At 54.5% G+C, this 22,119-nt stretch overlaps 1 protein-coding gene across 3 annotated transcripts in view; it reads right to left on the bottom strand.

Annotated features, from left to right (window-relative positions):
* The window catches only part of SHROOM4 (shroom family member 4), a 62,035-nt gene extending 60,823 nt beyond the window's left edge, over positions 1-1,212 (bottom strand). For 2 of the 3 annotated variants that reach the window (XR_008446091.1, XM_054038805.1), the window contains exon 1: positions 1,026-1,212. Coding sequence is in view for 1 of the 3 variants with exons in the window: in XM_054038805.1 (XP_053894780.1) it covers positions 1,026-1,163 (138 nt within the window). In the remaining 2 variants the exon portion in view is untranslated. The remainder of the gene's footprint in view (positions 1-1,025) is intronic. The other variant, XM_054038806.1, reaches the window with a different exon arrangement.
* Positions 1,213-22,119: the final 20,907 nt, after the last annotated feature.

Raw genomic sequence — 22,119 nt, 5'->3', positions numbered from 1 at the left:
TTCAAGGCACCCACCCCACCTCCTGCTCCTTTCTTCCCGCAAAGGCTCCGAAAGGAGAAAACACTCTGGGTTTTGAATTTTTTTGCCCTGTTAACAGGGTGAAGCGTAGTCCGGTGCCAGCTACTCAACCCCAGGAAACCTTAGCCAACCTCAGTGTCCCTAGCCCTCCGGCCAGCCCACCCCGCTCTGCAGAGCCCCTGGCACAGCTCTCCTATGCGGGCGAGCTGAACCAGGGACAGACATGAGTGGAGGGGCGGCCTGAGGCCAGCCTACAGGGGGTCCTGGCTACGGGCTGCCACAGCCAGCCGAGGGGGATGGGAAGCCGCGCACCGCTTCTGAAGGGTGACGACTCTCTTCCCCGCTCCCCCAGAGCACAGACCCAGCGTGGGGAGGGCAGAGGGTCCGCCTGGCCCACCCCCAGCGCCGGGGGCTCCTGCCTGCCGTACAGCGCCTCCCTGGGCGCTCGGACTGGGCTGCTCCCCGCGCCGCCAACACTACATCAAGTGGGGAGCAGCCACTAGCCTTTCCCGGGCCGCCCCCAGCCCCAGCTACCTGGAGACCCGCCTCTAGCGCAGCGCGGGCCGGGGTCGCTTTCCTCCTTCCCCGGCCTGTCTGATCGCCCCGGAGGGCGCTACCGTCCCGAGCCTCCTCTTGGCGCCCCGCTCTACAGGGCGACCCCGCGTGTTCATGTCCCCAGCCCCGGCCAAGCTCCCTGCGCCCTCCCGCCTGGAGCCCGGCCCCGCTACAGCCCGCGCTCCCGGGCCGGCCAGGGCACCCCCGCGGCGCCTCCGGCGAACAAAGCGGGGAAAGGGCCGCGGCTCCTGGCGCAACCAGCTCCCAGCCCGTCGCGGCGGGACCCCTCCGGCCCCCACCCCGGGTTCGCTGCCGAGCCGCTTTTCCGCCCCTCAGACAAAAGTTTCCAGCAGGCGCGGCCCGGCTCCAGCTCCTTCCAGCGGGACGAGGCCGCCCCGGCACCTCTCGGGCTCAGAGCGCCCCCTGCCGGCCACGCCCCGGCCGCCTCTTACCTTGGAGACGATGAGGGGCTCCCCGTGCTCCAGCCCCCCCTTGAGGGTGAAGCCCCAGGGTGCGCCCCCCTGCAGCTGCACATGCACGTACTGGAAGGAGACCAACCGGCTCTCGGTGCGCTCCTCCGGCGGCTCCATGGCCGCTAACGCCGCGGCCCCCAGCGCCACATCCCCCGGCCACCTCGGGCTCCCGCGGCAGGAGGAGGAAATGACACCGAGCAGCCAGCAACGTGACGGAGGTGGGGGCCGAGCGGGGGCTGGGGCAGCCCCGGGGGCCGGCCAATGAGGCGCGGCCTGGGTGGGGCGCGGGGCTGGCCCCGGCCTCAGTATTACAATCTCCGCTTGCGGGCGTGGACTGGGGTGTATTTACATAGGGAGCCTGAGCACACGTGTGATGTGTGTGAGTGCATGGCCATGTGTACATGTGGCTATATGTCCCTGGGCACGTGGGTACCTCCTTATTCACACTGAGGTGTGTGGGTACGGCTGTCTAGGGATGTATACTGCAGGATGCATGTGCGTCTGCACATTCTCACGTGTGTTTGTATGTAGGTACCCTTGTGTGTGTGTAAATCAGCCTTGCACAACTCATGAAACATTAACAGCTCAGATGGCTAATCCCCCTGTCCCGCCTTTCTCAGGAGAACTGCCCATAACCAGAAAAACAACAAGGAGTCTGGTGGCACCTTAAAGACAGATTTATTTGGGCATAAGCTTTCCTGAGTAAAAACCTCACTTCTTCGGATGCAACATTCTGTAGATACAGACTAACACGGCTACCCCCTGATACTTCATAACCAGAAAGCCACTGATATTTTACTCCTCAGAACAATTCCTGGCCCTCTCCAGTGCCCCATGGGCTGCACCCAGCTTCGCAAGGAGAGAGCCTGCGTCTCAGGGACACTTGGCACGTACCTATAATGCTGTGCCTGGGTGAGTAGAAGTTTGACAGGTGACTGTGTGTACCACCATGGTGATATATGTGTGTGGATATATAGGAATGCCTGCAGGTGTGTTCTTGGAAAACCAATCTCTGCCTCATACGCAGTCCAGTCTCCACCTCTGGGAAGCAAGTTCAGTCATTGTTCAGTGAATAGGGCAGGCAGGGGCAGAAGGGGCTCAAGAGACCTGGGGATGGCTAATCCTGGCTCTGCCACTGACTTGCTGTGTGCCCTTGGGTAAGTCATATCACCTCTCTGTGCCCTGTTTTCCCTCCCCCCTTCTCATTAGATTGCAAACACTGCAAGGCAGCGCCTGTCTCTGGCCAGGAATGACGTCCTGGCCCCAGGGAGAGCTTTGATGGGGCCAAGATTCCTCCCCACATGTCTGCAGTGCTTTGCACAATGGAGCCCTCACCCTGATTGGGGTCTCGTCTAAGTGCTACTGGAATGCAAATAATGACTCAATCCCAGCTGCCAGCCTGGCCGCCCGCACGGTTTTGCAATGGCATGTTCACTGTCTTGCTCAGAACGTCCTGCATGCGCATGTCCCAGCTGGCCATGAGCACGCAGTGAAACAGAACCAGCTGTTGAAAGAGGCAACACCTCATCTGCAAGCTGCCTTTCTGCTGTGGTATTTTAAACATGGCCCTCACCTTGCAATGCTGGGTATTTTTGCTTCTTGGTCAATTTTTAATCGGTGAGTTTCAAAAACAAATCCTGACTGGAGAAGGAAATAAACCTGCCCAGATCCCCTAGACTGGCCATGCTGCACCAAACCTCCTTCATGCTCCTCTGATCCTGGGCCAGCCAGCATAAATTAGCTACTTACATACCCAGCCCCCATTCCCATAGTACCTGCCCTCCCTACTACCAAGGATTTACTCTCCCACATCCCTGTGAAGTGAAGCAGGGCCATTGTCTTCACTGTACAGCTAGGCGATTTGCCCACAGGCACACAGGGTGCCTGTGACAGCATGGAGCTGATCCCAGGTCACTCAACTCACAGACAAGGGCTCTAACCACTGGACCATCCTTCCTCTCTGACATTAGTGCTGCCTCAGGGGCCAATGACCCTATGCTGTTGCCATAGCTACCGGGACCTGTTGCCTGGCCTTTCTGCAATTTCTTTTCAATTAAGTTTATCATTTTTGTGAGCTAGGATCAGATGTGCCCCTGAACAGGCCACCCTGAAAATCACTGGGTTGTCCCCCCGCAGTTTAACTCTCTGCTGTTGGCAGAGGAAGACGCGGGGGAGTAGGGAAAGTGCTGGGGGAGGTCACGCTGCACGGTAACGTTTTCAAGGTGGCACATTCAGGGGCAGATCTGCTCCTCGCTTCAGTTCAATACCCAGGAGGATCCCGGCACAAAGGAGACATCGCCAGCTCAAGCACACTCCACGCCCGCCCCAGAAGTATTTACTTCCAATCCCTCTGAGGTGGTTGATCCACCTTCCTGCATCCTTCGTGTTCAAATTAGCAGGGGGTTGGCCAACTGAAAGCATGTGACAGGTCCCTGCCCTTACCTCACTGAGACGCACATGCCAGCAGGGGAAGAGCAGCGCTGTGGGACCACTCATGGGCTGAAAGCCATGGGGACAGGATGGAGCAGGTCCCAGCACATTCATTAGGTGAATTGGGATCAAGCCACACCCTCTATCTGCCAGACCACACCCCCGGGGCATAGAGTGCCAATTTACCATGCTGTGCACTAGCACAGGAACATGGCCAATGATGTATTGGACGCACTGAAGGTCCATCTCCGTCTCTTGGCTGTGACAGTGGCAAATGCTAGGCCCTTAGCAGAAGCTGGAAATGCCTGTGATAAATCTTCGGGGTCGAAATTCCTTCCTGAGCCCATCAGAGGATCAGGGCATGCCCAGAAGCATGAAGATTGAGAGCCTTTGTAACAGTTGTCCTAGCAAGGTGCTGCTGTCATTCACAGGAATATAGGAATTGCCCGGCTGGATCAGACCCGAGGGTCATCTGGCCCAGTATCCACAGTGCCTGAGTACCAGTACCAGATGCCTGAGAGGAAGGTATGAACCCCCCACAGTAGCATATGAGGGATAATCTACCCTCCATGTAAGGTATGAGAGCCCTGTGATAGCAGATCTGCCCGTAACAGTAGGTCTCATCCTAGTCTCACGAAGACTGGCTTAGACCTGAAGCATGAGGATTAATACCAGATCAACGTCTACGGCCAAATTTTCTGCTGGTTTAAGGTCATTGAGGTCAATAGAGTTTCACCAGCACAGGATTTAGACCCTAATCAATCACTGTCTATCTCAGGGGTTGCTCTAGTGCCCATAGCATCTGAACACTGCCCAGGTAAATCAGCTCTGTCTGGCAAGGTCTCAAGTGGAATGTGGTGCTATCCAGCAGTAGTAGGTTCCACAGGTGAATTCTACTAGTATTTCCTCTCTGATTCTAGGATTCCTTTGATTCTAAGCCACTGTCACCTTTTCATTTTGCCAGCTGCTCCTTTGTACATTGTGGGATGGGGGTAAATAGCAGCACCCAGCTCGCTTTTGTTGTGCCATTTATTAGTGCATATATGGGTCTCTCAGACTTCATTCATAAATAATAATCCTTTGCCTTTCTCTCAGCCCTCCCAACAGAGCATCTCAGAGCACAGCCCACAGGAGCGGCTCTAGCTTTTTTGCCACCCCAAGCACGGCAGGCAGGCTGCCTTCGGTGGCATGCCAGTGGGAGGTCCCCGGTCCCGCGGATTCGGTGGCATGCCTGCGGGAGGTCCGCTGGTCCCGTGACTTCGGCATACCCGCCGCCGAATTGCCGCCGAATCCGTGAGACCGGTGGACCTCCCACAGGCAAGCCGCCGAAGGGACCGGCAGGGCACCCCCCATGGCTTGACGCCCCAGGCACGCGCTTGGAGCACTGGTGCCTGGAGCCACCACTGACAGCCCAGACATTAGTTCCTTTATCCTCACAGCACCCATATGCAGGAGGTCAGTGTCATTATCCCCATTTTTTAAATGGGGAAACTGAGGCACAGAGAGGTGCCTCAAGCCACACAGTGAGTCAGTAGCAGAGCCAGGGTCCTGCCCCCGTCTGTTGCTCTTACTCATTTCCTTTCCAGGTTAAATAGGCCAAGGCTTTGAAAACCTCTCCTCATGCAAAAAGGGGCCCAGCCACATGTGCTACCATTAAGCAGATTCATTGCCCTTCTCTGGTCCATTTCTGTGTTCCCCATCTTCAGGGTAGCTGGGTGTGCATGGCTACACAGAGTGCCCCCTACTGGCTAGTGGGTGCTGTTGTCTCCCCTAGTGCCCCTGGCCAGGTCACTGCATTGTTATTAACACTCAGGCCTGTCTGGGTGGTTCTCATAATCTCGGCCAAACCATGGGGAAGTGATGAAACCGTGTTTCTCTTCTGATGCTCCTTGGGCTGACGTGCCAGACTTAGGCTGAGGGGGATACATGGGAGACAACAGGGAAAAACTGATCTGGTCCTGCAGTCATGCTGCTTTGGGGTGTCTCGCTGTTAGCTCTCGCTAATTATGCAATACCAGGCCTGTTTGGTGCTGGGACAGGAGGCCATTGGGAAATCCCCAGCTGCTGCAGGACATGGTGTGAGTGACTCAGCAGGGGTGCTCCTCCCTCTGAGTCAGGCCTGAACCCACCACCCAGCCGAGTGCTGGGAGAGGCTGTCTGTCAGGGGATACCAAAATCACGACCTGTCCATGTATGGTCATTCCAGACCCCAGGATGCTTTTCACAGAGCGACCTGCCAGCCCAGGTCTCCTGGCCAGTCTGATCATTCTCTACAACTTCTGCAGTTGCACCAAAACACAGATTCTTTATCCTGGTCCTGCCCCACTGCATGGTGTTGCCGTCAGACCGCTAATGCCTATCACACGAACATGGCCCCTAGGAGAGGGGCCCCAGCCTGCCAGCCAGCAGTGTGTGGGGTTAACTCCCAGCAGGAGGTTCAGAGACCCAGCGGAGAGGAGCCCCCCATGCTGACCCAGTCAGGTGCAGCTGGGCCTGCGAGGCTCAGGCCCGTAGAAGGTGGCTGGGCCATGCTCGTGAGAGGAGCGGCAGGGATGTTCTCCACAGATGCGTATTTACCTGCAGGGAGGCCAAGGACAATTCTTGTCTAGTGACAGGGAGTTCGGGGGTGTAGGTCCGGCTCCTGTGCACACCCTGTCTCCGCTCTCCTGGGCCTCCCAGACAATTTTGGCAGCCCAGTGGAGCAGAGGGGTCATGGCTGCGGAGGGAGAGACCGCAGCTCTCAGGTAACAGGCCAGTCCCATTGATGAGCAGGGCAAAGGCCTGGACCTGGATCCGGCACAGTGTGGCACCTAGGGACATCTGATGAGCTGCTGTCCCATCTGGAGCTTGTTCGGGCTACAGTGTTTACGTCCTCAGAGTGACAAACTGCTGTCCAGACACCATAGTGTCTGGCTTCACGGGCAGACCAGCTACCGCAGTTGTTGCTTTGCCCTGTTGGATGCTGTTTGTTACAGATGGCAAAGCTGCAGGACGGGGATGAGGCTAGAGATTCTGCTGCTTTGTGTCCTCTGGCTGGAGGAGGATGCTGTACAGAAACCAGAAGCTGCCAGAGAGTCATTCTGAGTAGTATGGACCACTGACCTCTGGGCCAAAGGCTTCTGTCTGTTCAAACGAATGCCCCACATGTCTTCTGGGCATGGGAGTGGAGGCCTGCTGAGCACAGGGGCTGGAGGAGAGCTGTGTTGTTTCAGTGACTTGGCCTCCCTTACTGTCTTTCTGTCTCATGAGCCTCCTGTCCACCCCTCCAGTTCCCCACCTCCACCTCTCCCCAATTCCTCCTGCTCCTGCTGTGTTTTTAAAATAACTCGTCTACAGCCCCCAGCATGTCATGGGGTTTCTGTGCTGTGACAGCTGGCATCTTGCTGGAGACAACACTCACTCCAACTCTGAAAACACAGGCCCCAGCCACTTGAGTCTGAGCAGAATCTCCTTGGGTGCTAACAGGATAGGGCCTATGACACACAGCTGGGCAGTTCCACATACACAATGACCAGTGCAATGCAGTGCTCTCATGCACAGAAGTTGTGGCTGGGTCAGAGGTTTAATAATTCTCTGGAAGTGTGCAGAGACAGCTGCACAGAGCCACTGCATCATGCCGAGTACCATACAGCCGTCATGAGGTCCAGCTCCAACCTCACATCCACATGTCATGTCCACCTTGGGACAGGAGGAAACTGAGGCTTTTTAGAAAGCTGCATTCATGTCTCAGATGCCCCGTGTCCTGCAGTGTGATCAGCCCAGCTCGGCAAAAGCTGTGGCCAGTGAATGAGGAACTTAAACACAGCTCCCTCAGGTGATGACAGCCCATGACTGCGGGGCCCTTCCCACCCCACCCACAGACACTGCAAGCCCTGATCTGACTAGCTCAGCCATCAAAGCAAACCTCACCCAGCTCCTGCAGCAGGCTCTGATCTCTGCTCAGGAATAAAGGTGACTTTGTTTTAGGACCTAGCTCTCCAAGGAACAATCCTGACTTCAGTGCAGCTCACTAGCTCGGGCCCAGGACTCCTTGTGTGAAGGTCCTGAACCTTTTCACCCTCCACCATCTCTGCTCTTGGCTGACTCTTCCTCCTAGTCCTTTGATTGCCTTGCCACATGACAGGCTTGAATCAAGGGCCAGAGATTAAAGGTTAGTCCTTTGTGCACAGTATTTTGAAACCCAGGGGATTGTGGCAGTTCTCAGAGACTCAGTGTTGAAACCAACCGGCTTCCAGCTGGTAAAGGCTACGTCTGCAGCTGCATGTACAAAGGGCCAACAGGTTCCTCTCCCTCTCCCCTCACTTGCAGAGACAACATTGTGCTCCCTGCACTTTTGAAGACAACTGGAGTCAAAAGACATCTCGCTTCTATGCATCACCAGCAGGCTGCAGCCCAGGATCTCAAGGCATCTTAGCCAAGCTCTGATGTGCAAGGTGGACAAATGCACATCAGCAGCGATCGCACCCGCACCTGTCCCTGTGTCTCTGTTCGCTGCCCATGTCTGTATAAAGGTCTGGGAGCTATCTTAGGAAGTTCCCCATTCAAGTCCATCCATGGCAAGGAACGTTGCATCCTGTGGAATACTGATTAGAGGGCTGGAGGGCTTGACTGATGGGAAATATCAAACTAATCACATGGGCCAGTTGAACCCCTGTGGAACTGCCCAGACTTTTAGGCATCTGCAAGCTGCAGTCAACACATCCTGTAGCAGCAATACATGAAGATCTGTATGCTAAGGCCAAGAAGATGTCCTTCCAGGGTATATTGGATGGATGAGCGACACTGGCCCAGGGCATCCCCAGGCCACTCCACAGCCTGATGAGCTCACTGGGATGAGGCCTGCTCTTGTTGCTCTGAAATGGCATTGTGGCATGTGAAGTGCCAACCCCAAGAGGGAATTCTGGAATGGGAGCACCATGCAGTCTAGGATGGCGCAGAGCCGGGAGTGGGGCAGACTGCAACTGTTCCATCAGGCAGTGGATGGCCGTTGTGTTCCATCTCAAAGCTGCATGGCCTGGGGGAATCACCCTGACCCCATCTCCGCCGTTCCCACTTCTCTAGCTCAGCTGAGGACTTTTGAATGCACTTTATCAAAATGTCTGCCATACACTGCAAGTCTTGTTTATCGCTTTCCTGTTCAGAGGCTTTAGGAAGCTGTAAACTGACATTGGCTTCCTTTACCAACTTTTCCCTCAGCACAAGTACATCTTTGCTTGGTACTGTAGGGCTGCTCCGTGGGACAGGTTTCTTATTCTAGGGCTGTCAGGCTTATTATTGCAGGGCTGCTCGTGGGGTGGGTTTGTTATTGTAGGGCTGCAGGGGAAGGCAGGTTTGTTATTGTAGGACTCCTCATGGGGCAGGTATGTTATTGTAGGGTTGCCAGGTGTGTTGTTGTAGGGCTGCTCCGTGGGGCAGGTTTCTTACTATAGGGCTGCAGAGGAAGGCAGGCATGTTATTGTAGGGTTGCCAGGTTTGTTATTGTAGGGCTGCTCTGTGGGGCAGGTTTCTTACTGTAGGGCTGCAGGGGAAGGCAGGTGTGTTGTTGTCAGGCCACCAGGTTTGTCACCATAGGGCTGCCCGGGAAGGTGGGTTTGTTACTGTAGGATTGTTGAATCCTTCTTGCCATGGGCTCTGAACTCTCCCTGAGGTCCTTTCCTGGTCCTTTTTGGGGATGCCTCTGGCACAAAGCTCTGGTTTCCCTGCCCATCCCGCTAATCTCTGGAGCCTGCTTCAAGGAGAGCAGAGCATGCAGCCTAGCAGGCAGGGGCCACAGCACAGAGCCCAAGGTTTGGCTGTCCGACACCAAACCCTCCGGGGCATTGTAGGGTACCACTGTCCAGGGGAGCAAATTCCTGGCACCTTCAGCATCTTCCCAGCCCCATGTGCTCCTGGGAGACGCATGTGTCCTGTCTGCTCTGTTAATTATCCCCCTGCTTCCCAGTTGGACTTTCCCCGGGTTTGCAAAGGATCAACAACAAGGGCAGTTTTAGAACTGCTCCCAGTTGGTCCTAGACACTAATTAATAACTATGCACTGCCCAGCCAGGGGTGACAGCGCCCCCAGCTCCCTGCCCCACTGCCTGTCAAGCAGGAGAGAAGAGGCCAGGGGCTCCCACATGGAACCCCTTGGCCCCACTAGCACCACTGTCACACACACACACCCCATTAACTGCCAGCCACCTGCAGAGCCCTCCCCAGGTCATGAGACCAGACTAATCATTAACTCACCAGGGAGTCCAGGTGCTGCCAGCTTTCCGGCCACAAGGCCCAGCCCAGCCCCGGGGGATTGCCCTGGTCTATTGCATGGCTGCCCTGCCCTTGCCATGCTCCAACCAATGAGTGCCAGCACATGGCAGGAGCAGGTAATGTGGCCAGTAACCCCAAGGGACAGGGAGAGGCTGTGGGCGAGCTTTGCCTCTGTTAAACATTTGTACCCCGAGCAGCAGGCAATCCCGCTGAGAGGGAGAGGCTGGCAGTACGGTTCCCCGGCGAGTACGTTGGGGCTGCGTGAGTTCCCTCAAATACCTCCGCCAATTCACCTCAGAGCTGGCCCATAGCAGCCATCCTACCACAGCCAGGGGCTTTCCCCCACCCCCGGCTCAGTCAATTCCCCTCAATCCCTACCTGCAGCCCCCTGCTATCCCTATCCCAGCCCTGGGCTCCCCTGCCGTCCCCCTTCACCCCCTCCCCTCTGTCAATCCCAAACTGCAGCCTCCTGCTATCCCAGGCCTGTGCTCCCCCAAACCATCTCTGACAATTCACCCTCAATCCCAACCTGCAGCCCCCTCATCCCAATAGCCCAGCCCTGGGCTCCCCCACAGCTCTGTCAATGACCCTCAATCCCAACCCACAACCCCCTGCTTTGCATCCTCACACAGCTCTGTCCATGTGCCTTTGCAGCATCTCGGTTATTCTAGTGGGTCTCCCTGCCCAAAGCTCTGCCAAAGTCACCTCTCTCCCACTCACAGGACGGGGAGTCCTCAGGAGCTGGCATTATTAGGGCTCAGACCCAACCAACCATGAAACACAGTGTCCGCCCGTTGGGGACACCAAACACTCCCATATAACAAAGGGCTCCAGGGACCTGGTGTTTGGCATCACCATGTTCTAGTGACAGAGGCCAGTGCCCCAGGGCCCCGATTCCCTTGGGCTCCATGTGCACATACCCAAGGACCCAGATTCCCCTGGGTTCCATGTGCACGTGCCTTGGGGTCCCGATTCCCATGGGCTCTATGTGCACATGCCCCAGGGCCCCGATTCCCCTGGGATCCATGTGCACATGCCTCAGGGCCCCGATTCCCCTGGGCTCCATGTGCACATGCCTCGGGGCCCCGATTCCCCTGGGCTTCATGTGCACATGCCTCGGGGCCCCAGTTCCCTTGGGCTCCATGTGCACGTGCCGTGGGGTCCCGATTCCCCTGGGCTCCATGTGCACATGCCCCGGGGCCCCAATTCCCTTGGGTTCCATGTGCACGTGCCTTGGGGTCCCGATTCCCATGGGCTCCATGTGCATGTGCCCCGGGGCTCCGATTCCCATGGGTTCCATGTGAACATGCCTCGGGACCCCGATTCCCCTGGGCTCCATGTGTGGCCCTGTCAGGGTTCCCTCCCCACTCTGAACTCTAGGGTACAGATGTGGGGACCCACATGAAAGACCCCCTAAGTTTATCTCTACCAGCTTAGGTTAAAAACTTCCCCAAGGCACAAATTTTAACTTGTCCTTGGAACGGTATTGCTACCACCACCAAGTGAGTTAGACAAAGATTCAGGAAAAGGACCATTTGGAGTTCCTGTTTCTCCAAAATATCCCCCAAGCCCCTTCACCCCCTTTCCTGGGGAGGTTTGAGAATAATATACCAACCGAATAGGTTAACAAGGTGGGCACAGGCCAGCCCTTGGGTTTTTAGGACACTAAAAACCAATCAGGTTCTTAAAAGCAGAACTTTATTATAAAGAAAAAGTAAAAGAAGCACCTCTGTAAAATCAAGATGGAAGGTAATTTTACAGGGTAATCAGATTCAAAACACAGAGGATTCCCCTCTAGGCAAAACTTTAAAGTTACAAAAAAAAACAAAAAACCAGGAATACCTCCCTCTTAACCTAGGGAAAATTCACAAGCTAAAACAAAAGATAATCTAACGCATTTCCTTCCTATTACTTACAATTTGTAATTTTAGATGCTTAGTGCAGATAGGGCTTTAGGAGATGTATTTTCCCTGCCCTGGTTCCTCGCTGACCCGGAGAGAACACACAAAGAGAGCACAGAACAAAAACCTTCCCCCACAGATTTGAAAGTATCTTCTCCCCTTATTAGTCCTTTTGGTCAGGTGCCAAGCAGGTTATTTGAGCTTCTTAACACTTTACAGGTAAAGGAGGGATTTTATGCTACCCTTAGCTGTATGTTTATGACACGCCTCGATTCCTCTGGGCTCCATATGCACATGCCCAGGGCCCCGATTCCCAAGGGTGCCAACTGCCAGTGCTCCAGTTCCCGTGTGATCCAACCACCACATATTCCACACCAGCATATCATCCTGGCAATCCCATATTCCATACAGCACCTTCCACCTATGGGGCTCCAGTGCCCTGCATTCTGGTGATGGTGCTGCAGTGATGTGTACTGAGGCTGAGCTAGAGCTCCATATGCATGTGCCCATCTCACCATTCCCCCTCACCATGTAAGTTCCTATATTTGCATCCTCCAGTCTGAGTGATCTGCCCTTGGTGCCCAGGTCATTGTACCAAGCCGGGGGGCTGAGAGCTAGTCTCAGAGCTAACAAATGAACCTCTTTGTTCCCAGCCCAGTGCCTGCTGGCAGCAGCCTGCCACCCTTCCATACTCTGCCAGCCTGTTGAGAGCAATGGAGCTGGGCAGGACCTTCCCCAGGGGGTCCCTGCAGCAGAGGCCACACAGAGTCCTGATGCTACGTGGATAGAGCTGAACCAGGCCCAGACTCCTTTTCTGCCCCCAGAAGCAGGCCTGGCACTATGCACAGACAGCACCAGGCCAGAGGAGCGAAGGGAGCCCAGATGCTGGGTTCTGAGGGACACCCTGACATGTCCCAAGGCCCGCTCCCAGCTCCTTGCGAGCTGGGGCTCAGCTCATGATAAGCAGCTGACAGGCACTCACTGCTGCTCCATTACTAGCTGGAGAAACAATTCTACTGAGAATGGAGCCAGGGTGGCGAGCAGCATGAGCTGTAGCACATCTTGCCATGCCTCGTCTGATATGCCCCAGCCAGCCACACCAGCCCCTCCACTGCTTCCTAGTGGACAGTTCTTAGCCGATGGCTGGGGAAAAGGAGCCTGGCTCATTGGCTCTCAGCCCAGCTCCATCCCAAGTGCAGATGGGCCCGAGCAACCGTCCCTTGGACAGCCATGCAGGGCAGGACAGGACAGGGCTTGTGTCTTTGTTACCAGCAGCAAAAGAGGAGCAGGCTCACTGTCCATCAAAGCCTCACTGATGAGCTGGGATCTGGCCCAGGCCCTGTCTGCAAGGCGGGTGTTCCGGCCAAAGAGACAATGCTGGATTGGAGGAGCTACAGAGCACAGTGTAGGAGGTGGGGAAGGAGGGGAGGCACAGAGGAATGGGAAGCCACAGCCGGAGCACTGTGCAGTTGGAGCACAGGTCCAGTCCAGCGTTGGGGAGGAGGGTGGCTCCAGGCCCATCCTAAACAATAACCCAGAGATCAAGCAATTTTACTCTGGCATCAGCACCCCTTAAATTCCTGGAGATGTGAACTGAGCAGCTCATCCCAGCCACCCCCTCTACCCTCCCAACACTGGCCTGGGCCACCCCACTGCAGCTCTTTGGAGCCGTAGTGAAATTCAGAATCATGGTGTCCAGAAAAGAACAGACACGAAGCCCTGCTGGCCACTGGGTTCCTCAGCCACAGATCTCACAGCACTTATGGGGGGGGGAAGATCAATAGCTCCCTCCCACAGGTGAGGAAACTGAGGTATGGACCCAGCTGATTTAGTTGGTGTTGGTCCTGCTTTGAGCATGGGGTTGGACTAGATGACTTCTTGAGGTCTCTTCCAAACCTAATCTTCTATGATTCTACCCCAGGTCAGCGCATGAGTCAGAGGCAGGACTGGACCCCAGGAGGGTGAGGGAGGGGTATCCAGGCTGGGGCAGGGGGTTGAGGTGTGGGAAGGAGTAAGGGGTGCAAGCTCCAGGAGGGAGTTTGGGTGCGGGAGGGGGCTCAGGGCTGGGGCAGGGAGTTGGGGTGCGGGGGGGTGAGGACTCTGGCTGGGGGTGTGGCCTCTGGAGTGGGGCCAGAAATGAGAGGTTCAGAGTGCGGGAGGGGGCTCTGGGCTGTGGCAGAGGACTGGGGTGTGTGGGTTGCGAGCTCCTGGAGAGAGTTTGGGTGTGGGAGGGGCCTCAGGGCTGGGGCAGGGGGTTGGGGGTGTGTCTTAGGGGGCGAGGGCTCCGGCTGGGGTGTCGGCTCTGGTGGTAGGGCCGGGGATGAGGGGTTTGTGGTGCGGGAGGGGGCTCAGGGCTGGTGCAGGGGATTGAGGTGTGGGAGGGAGTTTGGGGTGCAGGCTCCAGGTGATGCTTACTTCAGGCAACTCCCGGGAAGTGGCCAGCTCCGGCTCAGGGGCAGCCAGGAGGCTTTGTCTGCTGCCTGCACCCACAGGCGCCACCCCTGAAGCTCCCATTGGTTACGGTTCCTGGCCAATGGGAGCTGTGGAGCCGGCGCTCAGGGTGGGGACAGCAGGCAGCGTGTGGAGCCCCATGGCCACCCCTGCACCTACTGGCCGCAGAGACATACCAGCCACTTCCGGGAGCTGTGCGGAGCCAGGGCAGGCAGGGAGTCTGCCTTAGCCCCACTGTGCTGCCGACCAGACTTTTAACGGCCCGGTCAGCGGTCAGTCTCCACTTCCCTATTGTTTGTCTGTATAATCTCTGTTTGGTTCTGTAATTGTTTGTCTGCTGTATAATTAATTTTGTTGGGTGTAAACCAATTAAGGTGGTGGGATATTATTGGTTAAATAATTATGTTACAATGTGTTAGGATTGGTTAGTTAAATTTCAGTAAAATAATTGGTTAAGGTATAGCTAAGCAGAACTCAAGTTTTACTATATAGTCTGCAGTCAATCAGGAAGTAAGGGGGAAATGGGAACAGGGAATGGGGGTGGCAGAATTGAAATCATGTTTCGCTATGGGGAAGGGGAATGGGAACAGGGAATGGGAATAGGGTCACAGGCAAGGCTTTGTGGTGTCAGAGCTGGGAAGGGGGACACCGAGGAAGGAAACTGGAATCATGCTTGCTAAAAGTTCACCCCAATAAACATCAAATTGTTTGCACCTTCGGACTTTGGGTATTGTTGCTCTCTGTTCATGCGAAAAGAATCAGGGAAGTAAAAGGGCAAAGGAATAAGCACTCTAACAGTTTAGGGCACCCCGATTTTATCCACCCCATTTCTGCAACTGCTGAGTGTTGAGGGTGATGCCTCTAGGGCTGGCACAGAACCACTGGCCACGTGGCTATGCCTCTGGGGTAGAGTAGCTGTGTGGGCATATGGGGCATTAATGTGGGGGAGATTACCCAGGGGTTAAGTGCAGGCATTTAGGTGGCCATTCACTCCTAGATGTGGCCAGTGGGACTGAGGACTAGCACAACCCCAGACGATTTGCCCAGGTTCATTTGGAATGAGGAGAACCACTGCTGGTGGAAGCATGATTGATAGGTGATGGACAGGACTCCACGCCAGGACACCTGGGTTCTCATCTACCCAGCAGTGCCACTGGCTCATTGGGCGAGCAGCTCCCCTCTCTCTCTCTGTGCCTCAGTTTCCCGCTCTGGAGAATGGGCTGGTGATGCTGAGCGGGGCTGGGGGCCATGGAACATGTTTGCAGGTATGCAGGCACGAGGGACCTGAGCCCAGACCCCCGATCCAAGCCTGGTTAGCCTGAAGCTGAGGGGTATGGGAAGCTGTGGGTCAGCCTGTCTCTGTTACTGTTCCTGCCAATTCCCTGGCTTATGGTGGCAGAGAGGGATTGTGTGTGCCTTTGAGAGGCTGCTGGGAGAGCCCAACCCTGGGGAGAGCAGCTGCAGGGCTTGCCCCAGCTCTGCCATGATTTATGGCTCTGCTGACGTGTTTATGACCATTTAAGCAACACACAGCACTCCAGCACGGCTTTCCCGCTTGCACAGCTCAGGCCTGGCAGCATCGTCTGAAACAAGAAGCACTGGAGCCCAGGGCAGCCAAGCAGCCCCCATCCTGTCAGCACCAGCAGAGAGAGCTGGACCCAGCCCCAGCCCAGCACGTGGGGTCCTCCAGGGGCTGTCAGCTGGGGAAACACTGCAGAATGGACTCGGTGGGCTAATTCACCCATTCCAAGGCCATGGAATCAGAATCCCCTGTACAACACAAGGCAGGGAACTGCCCCCCAACAATTCCTAGGGCAGATCTCATAGGAAAACAGCCTGTCTGGATTTTAAAATGCCCAGTGATGGAGAATCTACCACACCTGTCAGAAAGTTGTTCCAGAGGCTAATTAATCTCACTTAAAAAATGTATGCCCATTTCTAGTCTGAATTTCTCTAGCTTTAACTTCTAGTCACTGACTGGATCATGTTAGACCTTCCTCTGCTAGACTGAAGAGCCCATGATTAAATATTTGTTCCCCACATAGATATAGACTGATCAAGTCACCCCTTCATCTTCTCTGTGTTAAGCTAAATCGATTGAGCAATTTGAGTCTCTCACTATGAGGCAGGTTTTCTAACCCCTTAATCATTCTCGCAGCTCTTCTCTGAACCTTCTCCAGTTTATCACCATCCTTCTTGAATCGTGGGCCCCAGAACTGGACACAGGATTCCAGCAGTGGTCACACCAGTGCCAAATACAGGGGTAAAATACCCTCTCTGCTCCTGCTGGAGATTCCCCTGTTGATTCATCCCAGGGTCACATTAGCCCTTTTGGCCACAGCGTCACATTGGGAGCTCATGTTCAGCTGATTAGCCCCCAAATACCATGGCCCTCAAATCCCCAAGTGCCATGTGTGAGCACTAACACATCACAACACCCCCGCACAACTACACACACACGCACACTCTTCACACACACACCTTGCACCACCCCCAAACACACCTCCTTCTACAACCCAGCACAATCACATCCACCGTTACACAATACCAATGCACAATTACATGTCCCTGCACACCCAGAGACACTCACCATGCACAGCTCTCCCCACGCCATGCAAAGGTGCACAAAGCATTGCTCATACCTGCAGACACACAGATGCGTGCAAAGCCCCCCATCCCCCCACAGACACACACAACCTTGGGCCAGGTCTATGCACTGGCCAGTCTCTCAGCCTCACCACATCCATGCCATGGATTGACCCTCTCATTGCCAGCACATCCTGCTCCCAGCGGGGCCTACAGGAGCTTTGCCTCTGACCTCCCTGGCAGCAGCCCTGGGCCTGGTGCCCCACTCTGGCCATTTATGCCCCCTCATCCCAGGGGTCAAAGCCAGCCCAGCAGGGCAGGGGCAGCATCCATGATATCATGCAGGTGCCTCTAGTTCAGCCCCAGTCCTCAGCCTTTGCCTGCCAGGCCCACGTACACAGCCTGAGTTAGGGGTAGGGGGAGCTCCCATGGCACCATGTGAGGAGGAGGGGACGCTGCCCTACCACCGCGGTTGCTTTAGCCTCTGAGAAGGACTCCCTAAGGACCCAAGTCCAGGCCACCTGACTAGTTCACACCACACTCACTGTGCGTGGTGCTCTGTTCCCTTCCTGGTGTGTGTCTGAAGGCACCAACACAGGCTGATGAGCCAGCAGAGCGAGGTCTTTTCACTCATGCAGGGGACGCTCATACTTTAAAATGCAGAGGTCCCTGGTTCAATCCACTCCCACAGAGCAATTCCCCGCCCTAGGACCAGCTCTAGCTGCACTGCCGGCTCAGCCTGGCTAGGGTGACCAGACGTCCAGATAAAATCGGGACCGTCCCGATTTTTAGCTGTTTGTCCCTCGTCCCGACTGATCTCTGGTTGGGACGCAATTTGTCCCTATATTTTGCTCTGCCGGCAGCACTCGCCTTTTTTTTTTTTGCCCCACCCCCCTCCTTCCCCGTGGTGTTCCAATATTTTCTTCATCTCATCTGGTCACCCTAAGCCTGGCAGACACAGTTGCCTCCCAGCAGGGCCAGTGAGTGCGGCCAGGAGGCAGAGGGTGGGGGAGTGGATTACTTGCGGGGGCAGTGCTGGGCTGTCAGGGGGCAGGGAAGATGTGTGTGTTGGGGCACTAGGGAGTGGGGGTTCTGTGCAGGGTGCTGGGCAGTTGTCGTGGGGCTGTGGGCAGGGAGGCACTAGACAGAGGTGGTGTTGTGCAGGGCGCTGGGCATTTGTGTGGTGGAGTCTGGGGGGCTCTGGCCATAGGGAGTCAGGATTGAGGGACACCAGCAGAGCTGGCGGGGGGGAAGCCCAGGGCTGGGTTAGCAGGGGGGTTGCAGGTGGGGACTGAGGGGCACTGGCAGAAGGGAACAGAGCCTGCAGGGACACGCAAGCCCACAGAGGTGTCAGGATCCCATGTGCCAGGTGCCGCTGTGAAGAGAGGGCAGGGCTACTGGGCAATGCCACATGGGAGACCTCCTGACTCGGGGGATGACCTTGTAAACTGGAGTAATAGTAATAGGATGAAATTTAATAGTGAGAAGTGTAAGGTTATGCATTTAGGGATAAATAACAAGAATTTTAGTTATAAGCTAGGGACACATCAGTTGGAAGTAACGGAAGAGGAGAAGGACCTCAGAGTCCTGGTTGATCACAGGATGACTATGAGTCGGCAATGTGACGTGGCAGTGAAAAAAGCTAATGCGGTCTTGGGATGCATTAGGCGAGGTATTTCTAGTAGGGATAAGGAGGTGCTGGTTCCGTTATACAAGGCACTGGTGAGACCTCATTTGGAGTACTGTGTGCAGTTCTGGTCTCCCATGTTTAAAAAGGATTAAATCAAACTGGAACGGGTACAGAGAAGGGCCACTAGGATGATCCAAGGAATGGAAAATCTGTCATATGAAAGGAGACTCGAGGAGTTCGGTTTGTTTACCTTAACCAAAAGAAGGCTGAGGGGGGATATGATTGCTCTATTTAAATATATCAGAGGGATAAATACCAGGGAGGGAGAGGAATTATTTCAGCTCAGTACTAATGTGGACACGAGAACGAATGGATATAAACTGGCCGTGGGGAAGTTTAGGCTTGAAATTAGACGAAGGTTTCTAACCATTAGAGGGGTGAAATTTTGGAACAGCCTTCCGAGAGAAACAGGGGGGCAAAAGACCTCTCTGGCTTTAAGATTAAGCTTGATAGGTTTATGGAGGGGATGGTTTGATAGGATAACGTGATTTTAGTCATTAGGTCAATAACGTGCCATCGCTGGTAATTAGCAACAATGGTCAATGATGGGATATTAAAAGTTACTACAGAGAACTTTTTCCAGAGGGTCTGGCTAGAGAATCTTGCCCGCATGCTCAGGGTTCAGCTGATTGCCATATTTGGGGTCGGGAAGGAATTTTCCTCCAGGGTAGATTGGCAGAGGCCCTGGAGGTTTTTCACCTTCCTCCGCAGCATGGGGCAGGGGTTGCTTGCTGGAGGATTCTCAGCGATTTGAAGTCTTTAAATCATGATTTGGGGACTTCAACAGCTGAGTCAAGGGAGTGGGTGGGTCAGCTTTTGTGGTCCGCATCATGCGGGAGGTCAGACTAGATGATCATAATGGTCCCTTCTGACCTTAGAGTCTATGAGTCTAGGTGCACACTCTGCCCTCACCTCGGGGAGGAGGGGATTTTATATTTGTTCTTTCTTCCTTTCCTCTAAACCAGTGGTTCTCAAACTGTGGATTGGGACCCCAAAGTGGGTCACGACCCTGTTGTAATGGCGTCACCAGAGCTGGCATTAGGGGCCTGAGCCCAAGTCTGAGCCCTGGGCGGCAGGGCTCAGGTTACAGCTTTCCCCCCGGCCCCCGCCCAGGCTGAAGCCCTCAGGCTTCGACTTTGGTCTCCCCACCACCACCACCCTGCCCAGGGCAACAGGGCTGGGACGGGCTCAAACTTCAGTCCCCCATCCTGGGGTCGTGTAGTAATTTTTGTTGTGGGAAAGGGGTCGGTGCAATGAAGTTTGAGAACCCCTGCTAATCTAATAGAAGTCTGCACATGCAGGAAACATTGCAGCCAGAGCTAAAGCCACAGGCTGCCTAGTCACAAAGCTCTGAGCGGGCTGGAGCAGGCTCCCCTCAGCACTCCCAAAACCCACGAGGTTCTAACTCTCGTGAGATGCGTTTTCAGAGCAATTTCCATCATCTTCTTCAGGGCTCATAGACTGGGGCAGAGAACTTCCACCGCATGGAATACCGATCCCAAAATCCCCATCTCCCCCCACCACATCACTGAAAAGGCTTACAGTGACCTCTGCTGGAGAATCCGGTCAACTGTAGTCACATGGAGACGGACGCAACTCAAATGTCCTGGAGCGAAAGACAATCCCCCACCTCCGTAGTGGCTGTTGCTGGGGCTGTGGTTGGGACAGGCCTTAACGCTTAGGTCGGCCTGTGCCCCGGCTGCAGGAAGCACTGACCCCAACCCTTAGACTGGCTCAGAGGACGTGGGACCCACCACTCTGCGGGCAGCCCAGGGTGTGACATGCTCAGGGGCTGGGAGCAGCATCCAGGATTCAGGTGGCTACTGGGAAGGCAGCGCTGTCCCAGTCAGAACAGGGTGGCTTGCATGGGCATCTCCCACCTAGTGGCAGCAGTACTGTGATGTCCTCAGATCCTGGCTAGAGACAGTGAGTGGAGGAGAACTGACAGCCCCAAGTGAAGGCTATGGGGCCTCAGATGCTTGCTTGAGAGGAGATGAACTGTGCTGGGAAAGTTTCAGAGTAACAGCCGTGTTAGTCTGTATCCGCAAAAAGAAGAACAGGAGTACTTGTGGCACCTTAGAGACTAACAAATTTATTAGAGCATAAGCTTTCGTGGACTACAGCCCACTTCTTCGGATGCATATAGAATGGAACATATAATGAGGAGATATATATACACACATACAGAGAGCATAAACAGGTGGGAGTTGTCTTACCAACTCTGAGAGGCCAATTAATTAAGAGAAAAAAAACTTTTGAAGTGATAATCAAGCTAGCCGAGTACAGACAGTGTGATAAGAAGTGTGAGAGTACTTACAAGGGGAGATAGAGTCAACGTTTGTAATGGCTCAGCCATTCCCAGTCCTTATTCAAACCGGAGTTGATTGTGTCTAGTTTGCATATCAATTCTAGCTCTGCAGTCTCTCTTTGGAGTCTGTTTTTGAAGTTTTTCTGTTGTAATATAGCCACCCGCAGGTCTGTCACTGAATGACCAGACAGGTTAAAGTGTTCTCCCACTGGTTTTTGAGTATTTTGATTCCTGATGTCAGATTTGTGTCCATTAATTCTTTTGCGTAGAGACTGTCCGGTTTGGCCAATGTACATGGCAGAGGGGCATTGCTGGCACATGATGGCATATATCACATTGGTAGATGTGCAGGTGAACGAGCCCCTGATGGTATGGCTGATGTGATTAGGTCCTATGATGATGTCACTTGAATAGATATGTGGACAGAGTTGGCATCGGGGTTTGTTACAAGGATAGGTTCCTGGGTTAGTGGTTTTGTTCAGTGATGTGTGGTTGCTGGTGAGTATTTGCTTTAGGTTGGGGGGTTGTCTGTAAGCGAGGACAGGTCTGTCTCCCAAGATCTGTGAGAGTAAAGGATCATCTTTCAGGATAGGTTGTAGATCTCTGATGATGCGCTGGAGAGGTTTTAGTTGGGGGCTGAAGGTGACAGCTAGTGGTGTTCTGTTATTTTCTTTGTTGGGCCTGTCTTGTAGGAGGTGACTTCTGGGTACTCGTCTGGCTCTGTCAATCTGTTTTTTCACTTCAGCAAGTGGGTATTGTAGTTTTAAGAATGCTTGATAGAGATCTTGTAGGTGCTTGTCTCTATCCGAGGGATTGGAGCAAATGCGGTTATATCTTAGAGCTTGGCTGTAGACAATGGATCGTGTGGTGTGTCCTGGATGGAAGCTGGAGGCATGTAGGTAAGTGTAGCGGTCAGTAGGTTTTGTGATTTTGTCCTCACCCACAACTATTTCACATTTGGGGACAATATATACCTTCAAGTCAGCGGCACTGCTATGGGTACCCGCATGGCCCCACAATATGCCAACATTTTTATGGCTGACTTAGAACAACGCTTCCTTAGCTCTCGTCCCCTAACGCCCCTACTCTACTTGCGCTACATTGATGACATCTTCATCATCTGGACCCATGGAAAAGAAGCCCTTGAGGAATTTCACCATGATTTCAATAATTTCCATCCCACCATCAACCTCAGCCTAGATCAATCCACACAAGCGGTCCATTTCCTGGACACTACTGTGCTAATAAGCGATGGTCACATCAATACCACCCTATACCGGAAACCTACTTGAGATCCTTGTGGGGAAGCTGTACCCATGCACACTGCATCAGTGGGAGGGGGGAAGAGGGATAGCAGCTTTGCTGCTTTCTGGGGCAGGGAACCAGGACTCAGGTGAACTGGGTCCTTTTCTCAGCTCTGCCACTGACCCACTCTGTGGCTTTGGGCAAGTCACTTCCCCTC

This window comes from Malaclemys terrapin, chromosome 9 (assembly GCF_027887155.1).
Source record: "Malaclemys terrapin pileata isolate rMalTer1 chromosome 9, rMalTer1.hap1, whole genome shotgun sequence".
NCBI lineage: Eukaryota > Metazoa > Chordata > Testudines > Emydidae > Malaclemys > Malaclemys terrapin.
Note: the sequence above shows the minus strand (reverse complement) of the source record. Positions and strands in the feature narration are given on the sequence as shown.